At 42.0% G+C, this 14398-nt stretch overlaps 1 protein-coding gene across 7 annotated transcripts in view; it reads left to right on the forward strand.

Moving 5' to 3' along the window:
* adgb (androglobin) overlaps positions 1 to 11940 on the forward strand; it is a 36696-nt gene extending 24756 nt beyond the window's left edge. For 5 of the 7 annotated variants that reach the window (XM_046372408.1, XM_046372406.1, XM_046372405.1 and 2 more), the window contains 13 exons: positions 47 to 140; positions 842 to 973; positions 1239 to 1392; positions 1673 to 1860; positions 2069 to 2235; positions 2890 to 3077; positions 4612 to 4723; positions 6809 to 6939; positions 7922 to 8077; positions 8580 to 8670; positions 8780 to 8867; positions 11092 to 11275; positions 11433 to 11940. In XM_046372408.1, the coding sequence (XP_046228364.1) occupies positions 47 to 140; positions 842 to 973; positions 1239 to 1392; positions 1673 to 1860; positions 2069 to 2235; positions 2890 to 3077; positions 4612 to 4723; positions 6809 to 6939; positions 7922 to 8077; positions 8580 to 8670; positions 8780 to 8867; positions 11092 to 11275; positions 11433 to 11636 (1889 nt within the window). In that variant the 3' untranslated portion in view covers positions 11637 to 11940. Of the gene's footprint in view, positions 1 to 46; positions 141 to 841; positions 974 to 1238; positions 1393 to 1672; positions 1861 to 2068; positions 2236 to 2889; positions 3078 to 4611; positions 4724 to 6808; positions 6940 to 7921; positions 8078 to 8579; positions 8671 to 8779; positions 8868 to 11091; positions 11276 to 11432 lie in introns of those variants that run through there. The other 2 variants (XM_046372409.1, XM_046372412.1) reach the window with 2 other exon arrangements.
* The last annotated feature ends 2458 nt before the right edge of the window (positions 11941 to 14398 follow it).

Genomic DNA, 14398 nt, shown 5'->3' on the forward strand with positions numbered 1-14398 from the left:
TGTGTGTGTGTGTGTGTGTGTGTGTGCGCGTGTGTATGTCGTTCAGGCACGAAGGAGAACATCAGTGCATCTAAGATCCTTTTAGACATGTGGTCAAAGGTCGAATCAGATGCAGAAAAACATGCTTCCCTCGTGCTACGGTAAATGAAGGATAAAAATGCATAATCACAGTGACTCTGAATGCTAATAAATAATGTGTACACAGTGTATGAATTGTAGAGGTATTGACAAAACACCTCACACCTTATTAAGCTGACAGCTATTTGTTCACACAAATGTGATAATGTGAGAGAATGAGATGTATATTGTATGGCATGCATTTAGCCTCTCTGTTGCACCGCATGCCCAGAATCTGCTCCCTCTCCTGGTCGTGGCGGCCTGCGGTGGCTGGGCAGGGAGCATTTTCCACATTATGTTCCATCTTTTCCCAGTGGTACCATCTGCTGTTTATCCTCTCCCCGTTCCAATCCTCTAGCAGCGTCTGCTGAATGACCCGCTGCCTGGGGAAGTGTGTGTGTGTGTGTGCATGAGCGTTGAGAGCTTGGTCACCGTGTGTATGGAGAGTGGAGTGTTGTGAACAGACAGAAACATCCACTTCAGTCAAAGTTCATACTGTGAGGCGAAGCTTTTCTACTTTTCTCCAGTCTTTGTTTTTGTTTTGTTGTGTTTTTTTTTTTTTTTTGCTGGATATTGTGCATAATCAGCTCCACCAGAGCCCCAAGGAGTTTATTACTAGGAGTAAATTGCTTTTGAGAATAAATCTTTTAACAATACATGTGGTTTTAATACTTGGAAATTGAACTTTCTAAATTTGCTCTGCCCTTCTGTGTTTTCTGCACAGGTATATCATTGACCATTCTGAGAAGAAAACAGAACTGTACCCCTGTCAGCGGGACGAATGGACCAGAATCTGTTTTGTCGATTACTCTGTCCCTTTTCAAGATACAGCCACCTCCTGGGTCTTGGTCTTTAGGTTAGAGAACATTTTAACTTAAAGGTTAGGCTCGTCAGTTAAAGAGAAGTCCCATCCTTTTTGGGACAAGCTTGGTGAATCCAGTAGTTAAAGACTGAAGTCCCCTCACCAAATTACACCATATCACCTTTGAGTGTTGCACATCCCTGCGGGTAAAGCTAACAGGGGAAAAATACAGATGTTTCTGTGGACATGTACTTTACAACTTGTTAAAACCTTACAATCTGATATGTCACCGTTTCCTTCGTTTTTGTTGTTTGTGAAGAGAGGTGTTCCTGATTTCTGAGGAGATGCTGCTGGTACCAAAGGTCTATTGTCCATTCCCTAACTGGCTGCTGCACGTCATAAATAACGACACAGGAGAGGAGTTGGACTTGGTCTTCAACAAAGTAGCACCCCATGTCTATCAGCCCAACAAGGTCTGTTAATGGTTTTACATTTCAAACCATAATGACCCTTTTTCTCATTTTCCCGTTTCTCAATTTTCCCCTTACCATGATAACTCTCTTCACTTCATGAATGTTTCCTGCATGACTTAACTGAAAACTGTGCACAAATTTGTTTCAGCTTGTTTCAATCTGTTGTTAAAACTAAACTGCCCATTATTGTCATTATTGTGCTTTTCTCTATTTACATCTGTCTTACTTGCTTTGAAAATAAAAATATTTTTGATTAGTAGTTAACTTTATCTTTCTCCAGCATGGTTATACCTTTGTAGCAGAGGCTTTCATACCTGAATCATCCCTGGTTGGTGCCAAGTGGAGGATACGTTTGATTGGTTTGGGTGAACTTCTTCCATCACTGTCCCGAGAGACTCCAGTCAACACATTCTCAGTGAAAGAATTCCAGGATTATTACATTCCCAATGACAAAAACCTCATATGTTGGTAAGAGAATTATGCCGTATTTTTTCACTTCAAATTTTTACTTACAGGACAGTATATAAATCTGAGATGTTTGATTACTAGTGACAAGGTGTGTCAATAAGACGCTTTTGGAAAAGGTCCATTTTTTTATTTTATTTTTTTAGCACAGGACAATATTCAGAATACTGTGAGAGACTGATACCCACAATCATGCGAAATGTTTCCACAGTTTCCATGTGCAGGTGACGGCAGATGTCCTTGGAACAATTCAGTTCCAGACTTCCAAGCCAGATGTAATGATCCATCTGTCCATTCTAGACCAGGACAACAAGGTTGCCTACAACACGGGGAAGGGCCATGTGATTATTCCTGCATTCTACTTCCTGTCCAACAAAGGTGAGCAATAGTAAGATATCTTCATGCAATATAGACCACAAAGTGCTAAATTGAGACGCCTTTTTGAGAACGGATTTTAAACAGGTCAAAATCTTGGTGTTGATAACCCTCCCTCGAACACCAAATAGCTTGAAACTGGTTTTAGCATTAGGAATTGTGTAACTTGTCACTAGTGAGCTGGGATTAGTGTTTAGGCAATGAGACTTAAAGGATGGTGTTTTTTTGAAGTGAGTGGCAGTATGTAAGCTGTGGATTAGTTGATTTTACCACCTCATTGATTTAAGGGGCTTAAAGGTGTTGATTTGCTCCTTCTTTCTGGAATGAAATAGAGTAGTGTCTTGTCTTCTTTAATAGACAGTAGAAATACCCCTAAAAGTTTTTGAGAAAATATTTTATGTTAGATTTACTTTAGATTGGTTTAACTGACCTTTTAATTAATACTGAAATATTTTTTTGCTATGATATCCTGATCAGCGGTAAAATACAGGCAGACAGTAGAGGCACTACACACAAGAGCTCTTCAAAAACCTGCATTTCAAACTTTTAGTCTGCTCTTCAGTCGATGTGTCCGTCAATTACAAGAGGACAGACTGCTGGACACGCTTGTTTCTTCCTAGATACGAGCTTAGTTTGAAATCTGGCTTTTTGTTACAGCCTCCAGTTGCACCAATGAGAAGGACCAGAACCAGAAGGGATCCCCCACCCAGGACAAGGCAGCCAAGGTGACTGACACTTTCCAGCGCAGACACAAGGAGGACGGCACAGCTGGGAAATCAAACTCCTCATCTGACCAGTCACAGCCTCCCACAGAGACTATGGTATCGCTGACAACTGCCTGCGTGGTATCTGCTGTTTTTCAAACACTTAACTGATCTCACTTGCACGCGCACACAAGCGTGCGTCTCACTTTCTCTCGCTGTCTTTCTCTCCCACGTGCTTGCTGACTGTGTTGATATCAATTTTTCAGTGCCAGATACACATAACGCCTTACTTGCAGGCACATACACAAACACCCACACACACACACACACGCACACAAACACAGGGACAAACTTTACACACACCCACACGCACATTCTCACACAGACAATATTTGCAAGAGAAGAGCAGCAGAAACTGGAGGGGTGGTTTTGTTGCTACTGTCTGACTTATCAGTGCTTGTCAGGGAGCAGTGATTTATTTGTGATTTATGAGTCACTTGATTGTCTGAAGGCCCCCTATCTAAGAGACCAGTTGTTGTAGTTTTATGATTGTGGTATATGGTATGCACTATATGTGTGTGTGTGTACCATCACACACTGACCTACACACAATAACACACAGACTGTACTGTGTGCACAAATCCATAAAGCTTGGGTAATCAACTGAGGTTTGTTTGTGTTGCTTTGGTGACTCTCAGCCAATCATTTCACTGTTCCCTGAGGAAATGCTTACACCTCATTAAATAAGTACAATTAATTTAACATTGACAGCAGTGGATTGTGACTCTTAATAGCAAAAAAATGTATGTTTTTGCAATAGAGCTGCTAAGAAGTTTGTTTTAGTCCCAGCATGCACTTCTTATAAATCCTTTTTTTTTTTTTTACTACAAAAGCCTATTCAACATAGTAAGCCAACGGTGTATTGACATCAATAGTAATGAGACAGATCGTGTTAGATCCCACAGATCAGATCAGCTGCAGGCTACAAAATAAACAGCTTTTGATGAGGGCTTAGACCACCGATCAAGATGTGAAGCAAAGGATCAGTATTTAAAGTGATACACACTAGACGTACCGATGCTCTGTAGTGATGCATTAACCATGAAGACACCTGTAGTGTAATCTGTCTGGGGCTTAAACACATGAAAAAACAAACACCCTGATGTCACTGTAGCTTACATACAGTGATGTTACAGGCTATAAAACTGATATAACACAGCTGAGTTTCAGTTTTTGTAGAATACATCTTCCTCTGTTAGTTTGAGTCTCACCTTGGGATTTTGTTGACACTCTGTCTTTTCTGTTCAGTGTGATGGGTGTGGGAGTTGCCACCCCTGAAATAATCTTGGCTAACATGCCCTCTGCCTCTTCTCTCCCTTTGTGCCAAGCATGTACTTCTGTCAAGGAGGGCAGTGAACAGCAAAAGCACAGCATGCAGTTCTTCTTAAGGATGTCTCTCTCTGTCTCGGAATCATTAGCACTAATAGAGTTTTCAGCTGCATGTTCACAGAATACAAAATAACATGTATGTCATGTTGACTTTGTGTTTATAGTGTTGTGTGTAACATGTGTTGTGCTGTATGTGTCTTCTTATTTGTGAGGCATGTATCTGTCTGTCATGTCATGCCTAAACTGTGGGTGTTGTACTGTAATTTTGCTTGTCTTTGTTTCACAGGATCATAAGTATATGGTGCAGGTAGAGGTGCTTTATAAGAGCTGGGATTTGGATGAATCTCAGCTGGCTTTTGTCCGAATGCTCAGAGACTTGGAGAAGAATGAAATGAGAGGTACAGACTTAAGACAGTCGCTCAATAAAAAAACTGATTATATTTTGTTCCCCTTGAAAACATAAAAATTTGTTTAATTTGGTGATGTAACATTGATTCTGACCTGAACCTCCAAATTAAAGTCTATATATGTGTTATGAATGGTCCATACATCTGAGAATGTCCCCCACCCTCATTAAGCATTTTCATATTTATGATTACATTGAAAATTTTTCAGCATTTCAGCTCTGAAATGGATTTTGTAATGTGGCCACCGTGTTTGTTTTTGCACAGTTTATTTTTCTGTTCAGTGGGAAATGTGTCAGATACACAGTGGGCAGTGTCAGGGGCCAAGGCATATACTGTTTGTTCTATGCTTCCGCTAGCCAAGGGCATGTTAATCACAAGCCTAATGAAAGCCAAATGAATACAGCTGCTTTCGCAGATCACAGAGTGTGATTTCTTGTGCCCACTGCTCGTTGGCTGAGGCAGTAATTCTGTCCTTTGCCACCAACTCTGCTTTTCTGCTTTTAATCATTCCGCACAAATTGGATCGATTGGAAAATCAGGGCTTTGAAATTTGTGGGAGCTTCTTAAATATTCTAAGGGGGTGAATTAATTGTGGCACGGGTGGATGTTGATGTGAAAGAGGTGATGCATGGGTGACAATTTGCATGATTGCCTGAAGAGAAAGGCCAGTCTGCTGTCATTGAATTCTCATTCTCCCCCCTCTGTAGCCACTGACAATAGCCCCGTATTTACCCATTCAGTTTGCATGGCATGATATATCTGAGGATGATATCTGTGTGTGTGTGTGCGTGTCTTAGCGTGGGAGGCATTCCTAAATAATAAGCCGAATAGCAAGTATGTGCTTATATTTATTACAGAATCATGTGTGAGATGGACATACTTAGATATGCTTTGTGTTCATCCAGTCATTTGCCTGTGTTTTCTATGTATTTATCTACACTATGTGAGCATGTTGAAGTTTTTGTGCTAGCGTATGCTCAGTTTTGTCCGTGTGTGTATGTGCAAGCCAATGTCCGCACAAACCTTCTGTGGTTTTCCAATAAGCTTGTGAAAGTGGGTCAATAGGAAGTCAAATGAAGTTGGCTCTTGCCCCCTGGTGCCCTGGGAAATATCTCAGCAGGAAAGCGAATTAATTCCACCCAGTTAAACTCTGTCTCAGCGGTGAGGCTGTGCCCTTGATCATGCACCCTACATGCTACATGGATACACGCGCACTACATGCCACGCCAAGCTTTGAAACCTCTTTAACAAGCTGTTTAACAAGCTGCAGTCAAAATACTGTACTGCGCATGTTTAATGCATGCACATTTACGCATCTCTGCCTTAAACCCCCTTTATATCCCGTTAAAGCAGTAACGGTACATGCTGTTGTTTCCATTCTCTTGCCACCCTCCATGACATTTTCTCTTAGTGGTACCGTAAAGCACCACTAAGAGAACACATTTTTATTATCTAAACAATAGCCTGTTTGGCCCTCAGTGGTCAAAAGCTTCTTGATGCATTCTGTTTACGTTCATCTCTTCTCAATATGTGTGTCAGCCTGGCATTACACCAGCACAGATTGATATTTAGATCAAGCTGGAACATTGAATTTCTGTATGACTTGAGATGAGAGTACCTCAATGAGCATAGACAAAGCTGTTCAAGCAGAATGGCAGGGTGTCAGCTGAGTGAAGGATTATTATGCCTCTCTGTATCAGAGAATTGAGACTCCTAGTTAATGCTTCGTCTAAGCTGGGGGATTGTGTCCATTTTTGCTATAAAGTGCAACAGTGCCATCTAGCACACATCCAACCACACAACACGTTTGCCACACTCCCTCTTAGTATGATGTGTGTCGACAAAGGAAGCGTCGTAGCTTTTCACACTATAATTTAATTGATCAAAACATGTCAGAAGTTAGCAAAGAAATGTTAATTTTACACAGCCATGTTTGTTTCCATATTGATGAATGTCTCGGTTTAATGTAAAAACATGCATTGCTTGCTTGTCATTTTGTCAGCTTTGGACAGACGACTTTGTAGATGGTGATAGGAAAATCTACCTAATCTCTGTTTCTGTCTCTGCAAAATGTAGTGCACAAGCAAGAGGAGCCTCCATCCACCACTGACACACCGAGCCATGCTGGACACAAATCGGACGCACCCAAAGCCAAGGAGAGCGGGAAGCCAGCTGCTACCTCCAAGTCTGGCTCCGTGCAAGAAATGGTAATAATGCGCCACGGCACTGTGACAGACAACACTGTCACCTGCAAATTAGGACCAGTATTAAGCAGAAATATTTCATATCCATAAACTCAAAGTTGATTTCATTGGCTTGGCAATGATATTAGATTACTATATATGAAAATATTAATATACACTGCTTTTTTATCTCAACATGGGTACATATTTTGTTTATGTAGCATCTTATGTTAAGAGTTGGCACAGTAGTACTTGTAAAACTTGATAAAAATGAGGAAAAATGGTAATAATAACCTTGTTGAGAGGAGGATGTGAAGGCACTTCAGTGGAGTATACACTTGACTCCCCTGAACAGATTCCCAGCCGAGCCACGTATGAGATGGTTGTTGGACTCAGTTTATTTATTTATTTTTTTTAATTTCATTATTCCTTTTTTTTTTTAATTGAGCAAATCAGCATTTACATAATTGGTGGACTCTGAAATGCTAACAATGAGAGACTGGCACCATCCAAATCCTACAGCTGTCGCGTGACGTGTTTGCGCTGAATAAAAGACACTTCTCTTATCGCGCACTATAATCCCGTGGTCTGTAATTCTCTGTATAATGGTCTTGGTTTAGTAGTCAGAAGCACAGGTGTTTCATAAATCTCTGATCCACGCAATAAGTCCAATTTATACTCTTTATTTTCTGCTGTGCTGCATGTCAATCCTTTTAGTCAATGACATTTGAAAAACAGATTTTCAGAATACTGGTCCCTTTCAATGAATATTTTTTTGGCATTGCAAGTAGAGGACATATTGAATGAACCAGAAATCTATTATTTACAATGAAGAGGAGACAGCCGAACAGGACATATAATCTAGCCGGCTAGCTGTGTACCAGACTGTCTGATTTGCTCAGTGAGAGAGACACACTTATAATGTATTGTGCTGTGGTGACCTTCAGCTTTTTCGTGTGTGTCAGCTTGTGCATTCCTTTTTGTGTGTTTGTATATGTTTGTACAGAGACTTGACTCGACAAAGCCGAACTGGACGCTGCGTGTGGTCAGTGACCAGAGCAACACGGGCAGCATCAAGGTGACGAAGGACACAGAGAGAATGGACCAGATTAAAGCCTTCAAAAAAGCCTGGGAAATGGCTGAACCAGGCCGCTATGCCAAGGTAGTGATGCATTTATGTACTTTCTTATCTGTTGAAGCCCTTTTGATTAAGTATTGCCAGTATATTATCTGTCTCCTGTAGAAATATGAAAGGTATGATTTAAACATGGGCGGCACGGTGGTGCAGTGGTTAGCACTGTCGCCTCATAGCAAGAGGGTTCCCGGTCTGGGCCCTTCTATGTGGAGTTTGCTGTTCTCCCTGTGCCTGCATGGGTTTTCTCCGGGTTCTCCGGCTTCCTCCCACAATACCAAAAACATGCACATTAGGTTAATTGGCTACTCTAAATTGCCCCTAGGTGAGAGTGTGAGAGTGTGTGGTTGTCTGTCTTTGTGTGTTGGCCCTGCAATTGACTGGCGACCAGTCCAGGGTGTACCCCGCCTCTCGCCCGTAGTCAGCTGGGATAGGCTCCAGCTCCCCCGCGACCCTGACGGATAAGCGGTATAGAAAATGGATGGATGATTTAAACATACACTGCAGGCAGAATGTTTTGTCGTCTTTTTAGGCTGTACAGTCTCGGTGCAAGTATCTCAACCAAGTCCAACATCAAGAAAGTGATGGCCCTACTACAGAAGGGGCAGAGAGCAGAGATCCTGGTACTGTACTCTAGATACACACACAGGCACATGTACACACTATCTGTTTCTATTGTTTGTCAGATGTTGTATGGTAATGAGGCCTTTTCTGATTCTGGTTCTTTTACAGCTGCTTCCAGATCTGATCCTGGGTCCTCTCTCAGTCCATCTAATACATCAGGCTCCCGTCCCCCCGTGGACTACACTCACTTCATCAGGTGCTCCGCCACTCATTCTGTTTTGCTGTCTCTTTTTTCCATCTATTTCTCCGCTCACTTCTTTTTTTGTTTTAGCACATAAAGTTAGCAGTCACTCTATAATGTGCACATACAGTCAAACAGCTGTATAACTATACATTGCAGAATAATCAGTTTCAGTCTGTTGCAGCACCGTGGCTGCTTGTGTACCTCTTCGTTAACAGACATCGGCACAGCCTGTTCCCACATACAGATTCACATCTGTGCTTGGAGGGCAAAGAAGATCAGATAACCAACCAAGACAGACTCGGCGTCTCTTATTTTTCTAACAGGCTTTTCCTCTTGGAGTCCTGTTTGTATGCGGTCCAGTTGCCTAACGTAGTTGTTGGAGCACACTGCTTCTCTAGCTTTGTGAGCGTGAATTAAGTCTGCTGCAAGGCCTGAATTCACGAGGGGTTTGTTTGTGTGTACATGCGTGTATGACTGTGTATTGTCAGTATGCATGTTGCTGTGTTGGTGGATATAGCAGAATCCTTCTCCTCAGCAGATTAGTTCACACACTATCTGCAGGACATTGCTAGTGAGTTCCTGTGTTTATGACCTTTGCCACCATTGGTGCTGTGAACAGCAGTGTTACAAGACTCTACCCTTCAGCTGGCCTGCACGGGCAATGCATGGACTCCAGAGGACAACGATGTGCACTGTATAATGGAGAGACATTAACAGGAGGCTAAGTGTGGAAAAAAAAGTATGTGTGGGGGGGGGAATAAATGAATAGAGATGGAGACAGAACTAAAGATGCTTCAAGAAAAAATGTTCAAATCAAATCTAACAAATGAAGTTGAACACCTAGTGCTCAGTGTTCCTTAGGCTTTATGTTGTGGACCACACCACAGATTCGCACTGAAATATAAAGCTGAAAACCAACACTGTGGGTCTGCTTCATGGCTGTCTCAGTCTTTTTAAGATGTGCAGCAAAATGTATATGAAAACACATTATGGAAATACAACAACTCCATAATACAATTGGCTTCAAAACAGTAATGTCACCCACATCTTTAGCTTCAACAGCATTTTGTGTAAAGAGTTGGACGGCTGTGGTCAACAATAGAACTACTATAATCATGTAGATCTTGTTTGTAAGTGTCAACCTTCAACTTTTGTCAGTTTTCTGAAGGCAAGACTCTCCCTTCATGGTTCCCCTCAGAGTCTCCCATTGCTCTCCTTCACACATCTTCTCCTCAGTCCCACCCTCAATCTCTCCCTGTGTCCATCCATGATAAATGAGATGATATTTGTGTCTGTTAATTAGAGAGCTATTTCAGGACCCCAATGAGCTTGTCGCTCCAATGGGATGTACCCGCTCTCCCATCACCTCTCCATCCTCTCCTGCTGTGTGTGGGTGTGTGTACGCGTCCGCATGTGTGTCCGTGTCCAGCTGCTAATGGCTGCTGACACTGTGGCCTGCGATCCAAGCCGAGAGAAAACCCACAGGAGTAGTCTGTTAGGGGGAGTCTGATTAGTCTGCAACACACCTCTTTCTCACAAAGGTGCACCACAGGGCACATCATAGCTTCACACTTACGTGCACGCACACACTCACATGCCTACCATCTTTATAGCATTTGCACACACATTACACGCAGTGAAAAAGGTTGAACAGGGCAGTGTTCATTAACCAAATGAACTCTGTCATCGCCTCGACTGGCCTCGCCTCTTCATTAAGGTCAGCTTATAGGAAACAGGCAGCCATATTTAGCACATATAATCTCTTTTAGCTCTGCATGTTCAGAGGCTACTCTCAGTCATTTCTTTTTCTAAGACAAACACATGTTGGCTGAGTACACAAAAACCAAGTAGACTTCTCAGATATCAGTGGGGATGTAGGACTTGGGAGATAATCTGTGGGACTGCATTTCCATCATTTCCTCATCACTGCATTTATCAGCCACATTTCCATTTTTATTTGTTCTGCCTGTGTCTGCATTGTCAGTTGCCCTATATCACAAAATAGCCTGTAAAATATGGTAGGATTTCATACTTTCAATTCACAGTATTGTTTTTGTTTAATATCTCTGATCTTCAAGGTAGTCCCATCAGAATTTGATCGAACATGTGCAGAGGTACAACAATGTATTTCTCAGAAAAAGCATTTTTGAACATTTGTGATAAATTGAAGTCTAAAAGGCATCAGCTAATGTGACAGTAGATCAAGGATGTAGCAAGCCATTGTGTACTTCCATAGATCCAGAAAGGATTCTCCAATGCTGATCGCCTCACAGAAAGAGGAGATCCAGCAGAGGGAGCGCATAGTGAAGATCCAGACTTACCGGTTGGTTCGAGAAAACGTGCTGGAAGACCAGAAACAACAGCAGCTCATACGAAAGGAGCTAATGAGATGCCAGCTGGAGACGTATGACAAAATGCAAGTGAGTCAAGAGAAAGAACTGTTGTAGACAGTAATAAACATCCGTTTTGACTATCAAAGCGAAAGAGAATGAGAAAGATCTTTTGTCAGCCTCCTGTCACACTGGTTAGACATCGTTTTCTAACATCTTTCTCTTTGCCTTTCCGTCTTGTCTCCAGGCAGCCTCGTGGCAGCACTGTAAGAAGTTTCTCGATGCTTGCGAGGCATTTAGTAGCCGTCAGATGGCGGCCGTGAAAAAGAAACAAGATGAGAAACAAGCTCGGGATGAGGCCCAGCAGTCAGCTTTAGAGCAAACAACCCCTACCTCTGCTGGCACCCAGCAGCCCAACAAACATGCCAAGAGTGCTGGCAAGAAGAAATGACAAACTTCCAATCTCAACTCCCTGAGCAGACACCTCTAAACAATGGAGAATCTTTTTTATCTTCTTTACGTTTAATTATACCTGAAGATATGACACCTAACCAATAGATTGTTGCTGCACCTCACTGAGAGATGATAGCATTATTGCCTTGCTTATGTCTTACAGCTCTTTAAAGACTCTTTCTTTAGTTCTTTCATCTATGGCCTGTATTAACAGAGCCACTGTTCAGCCCTCATAGCAATCCCTATTGTTATTGTTCATTTTCTTTTTTTCGATATATCAAATATAATTCAATTGAAATGACAAAATGTTCGTTACTGGCTGTGTGCAAACCTAAAATCACTTCCTCTTTGACTACACTGAGAATGTCATGCCATCTCTCTTGCAAAGTATGGCTTTGACTTTTTGTGCCTGATTATATTCCGCAAATCTTTTGCTTTCTTGAAGGTCACTATATTGACTGCATGCCTCAAGGCATGCTGGATACAGCCCACCTCCCACAAGCTGAGTGGTAGCGATTGATCGGTTAATTGATATATTCTTGCTGACAGAGGCCCATGAGGGTCCATTTCTACGAGATCAAGACAGTGTTTTATATGGAAAGTGCAACACAGGTAGGTGGAAAATCTTTATGGCAACATGGCAACTATTGATAATCTCCAAGGTTGAAGTGAATATATTACAAAACAGATGGTTAGCTTTCTAATATGCATAAAACTGTAAACCAATCAGGTGTTTCTTCAGCAAATAAATCTGACATAGTGGAGTAAGTGCCATTTACCTTGACTTAGTATTTGGAATGCATCTAGTAGCTCTCCATACCACAGAGAGTCAGCTGATCAGCTGAGGGATGAGAAGCTGAATTGGAAACGAAAGGGAAGAGGGTGCCATCTAGTGGCTGTGGATGTTAATAAATTTTCATTACCATGCCTGCACTTTGCTGTTGACAATAATGAATAGTTCAATTTCGCACTGCTGCATGAAGGAAATGATCTTTGTGCTGTTGGTGCATGTGTTGGTGTGTGCGCGTGTGTGTACGAGGTAGCAGGACAAGAATCATTCTGTGCTTGCCTTTGTGTGTATGTGTGTGTGTGTGTGTGCGCGCATGTGCAACGTCATCCTGCAGTAATCTGCTCCTCTTCTGAAGCTTTTATGCCTGCTGCTGACAATTCATTTATTAAAATCTTCTTTGAAGGGAATGATTCCCTTTCATGATGATACCAGACCTAATTTGGTCAACATCTAAGTAAGATCTTATAAGAATGCTGTAGACACCAGCAAACCTATCAGTAACGTGTTTGTGAGCAAATATCTGTGTACAATGTTTAATATAAATGTATGCTCTTGCAGTAGACCTGCTACCCTCATTCACACACACACACAATATCTGCATTGCTCACTGATCAGATCTTTTGGCTCATAGGAGTGTGCTGCCTCGTTATGTGTGTATTTTGCGTTGCATTTTGTGAGTCTCTTCAGTCTGTCAGGCCTCATCTCGCCAACCACTATTTCTACTCTTGTAACTGCATGACAGAACTAATCCTGAAAGCCTTGTTCCTGGCACAGAACATTCTCTCTTGTCTCTGCACTCTTCCCTCTTGCCCAATTCCTTCCTCCCTTTCTAAAACATTAGCTGTTATTTGCTGCTCTCCTCCTCTGCTGTGCATGAGGTATAGTATTTGGGTGAGATTTTGTACGTGTGTGTGCCGCACCACTCGGTTGTTAGAGAGAGAGAGATCACCCGACACTGTAATTGTCAGTGACGTGTGTGTATTAACGGAGAGGCTGCTTGTTAATTGGCAGCTGTTGGCTGGTGGTTTGATGCAAATGTGTTCTGAGCGACAGAAGAACTCCAGTGTAACCTTGAAAACAAGGAAACAGCCAGCTATCGTGTGTGTGTGTGTGTGTGTGTGTGTGTGTGCGCATGCACTTGACTTCCCACAAGTAATAAGAGAATATTTGATTCTTAAATGGACCCACATAGAGGGATGATGAAATAAAGTGAAAGCAGATCCACATTCCCCAAGTGGTGTGGAGACTGGTGGGTCTTTAATTCACTTTCTATTTAGGAGCTGATAATTCAAGAAAGCCTTAATCAATTCCTTTGCTGTTACTTTTATGAATGACAAAAGGGCATTCTGACTGTGTGTCTTTTTATGGTTTCTCTCTCCTTTTCTGTAGCAACATCTCTGCCTCGCATACAATATACTGTAGACCTACTGTTATCTTTCTGTGATCTTTGGTGCTGTGCTCAGGTCTCATGTGGCTCGGGATCAGGAGTCACAGCCTTTATCAATTTCATAATGTGTCCTACATTAACTTACCACACACAAGTAGACTAAATTTGTTCTTTTGTTTAGTCCTAGTGAGAGAGTAGCTGCAGATGCAGATGCAGACCCCGTGCAAACAAGTGTGCATTTTTCATCTCTCATCTTCCACTCTTGTCTGATAATACTGTGGCAAATTATCAACTGACTTTACTGAATTGAGTCCACACAAAATGTATTAATGTATTCAAATGTATTATTAATGTTTTGTTTTTTTCCCAAGAAATTGTCCAACATTTCAGAAATGCTTTTGCCTTTTCGTTCCCCGTTCTCTGCCTTACGCAGGCACATGCATTCCCCACACATCAGTAAGCACACAATATACAAACATGCACTTCCAGCTGGCTCGGGGTGGATACGGCGTCCTTTGGCTTATTGGCTCAGCATGCTGCCGCATTGTCCCATTGTTGTTGCACTGTCCCTCTGGGACTGAAT

This window comes from Scatophagus argus, chromosome 19 (genome assembly GCF_020382885.2).
Source record: "Scatophagus argus isolate fScaArg1 chromosome 19, fScaArg1.pri, whole genome shotgun sequence".
In the NCBI taxonomy this organism is placed as follows: Eukaryota; Metazoa; Chordata; class Actinopteri; family Scatophagidae; genus Scatophagus; species Scatophagus argus.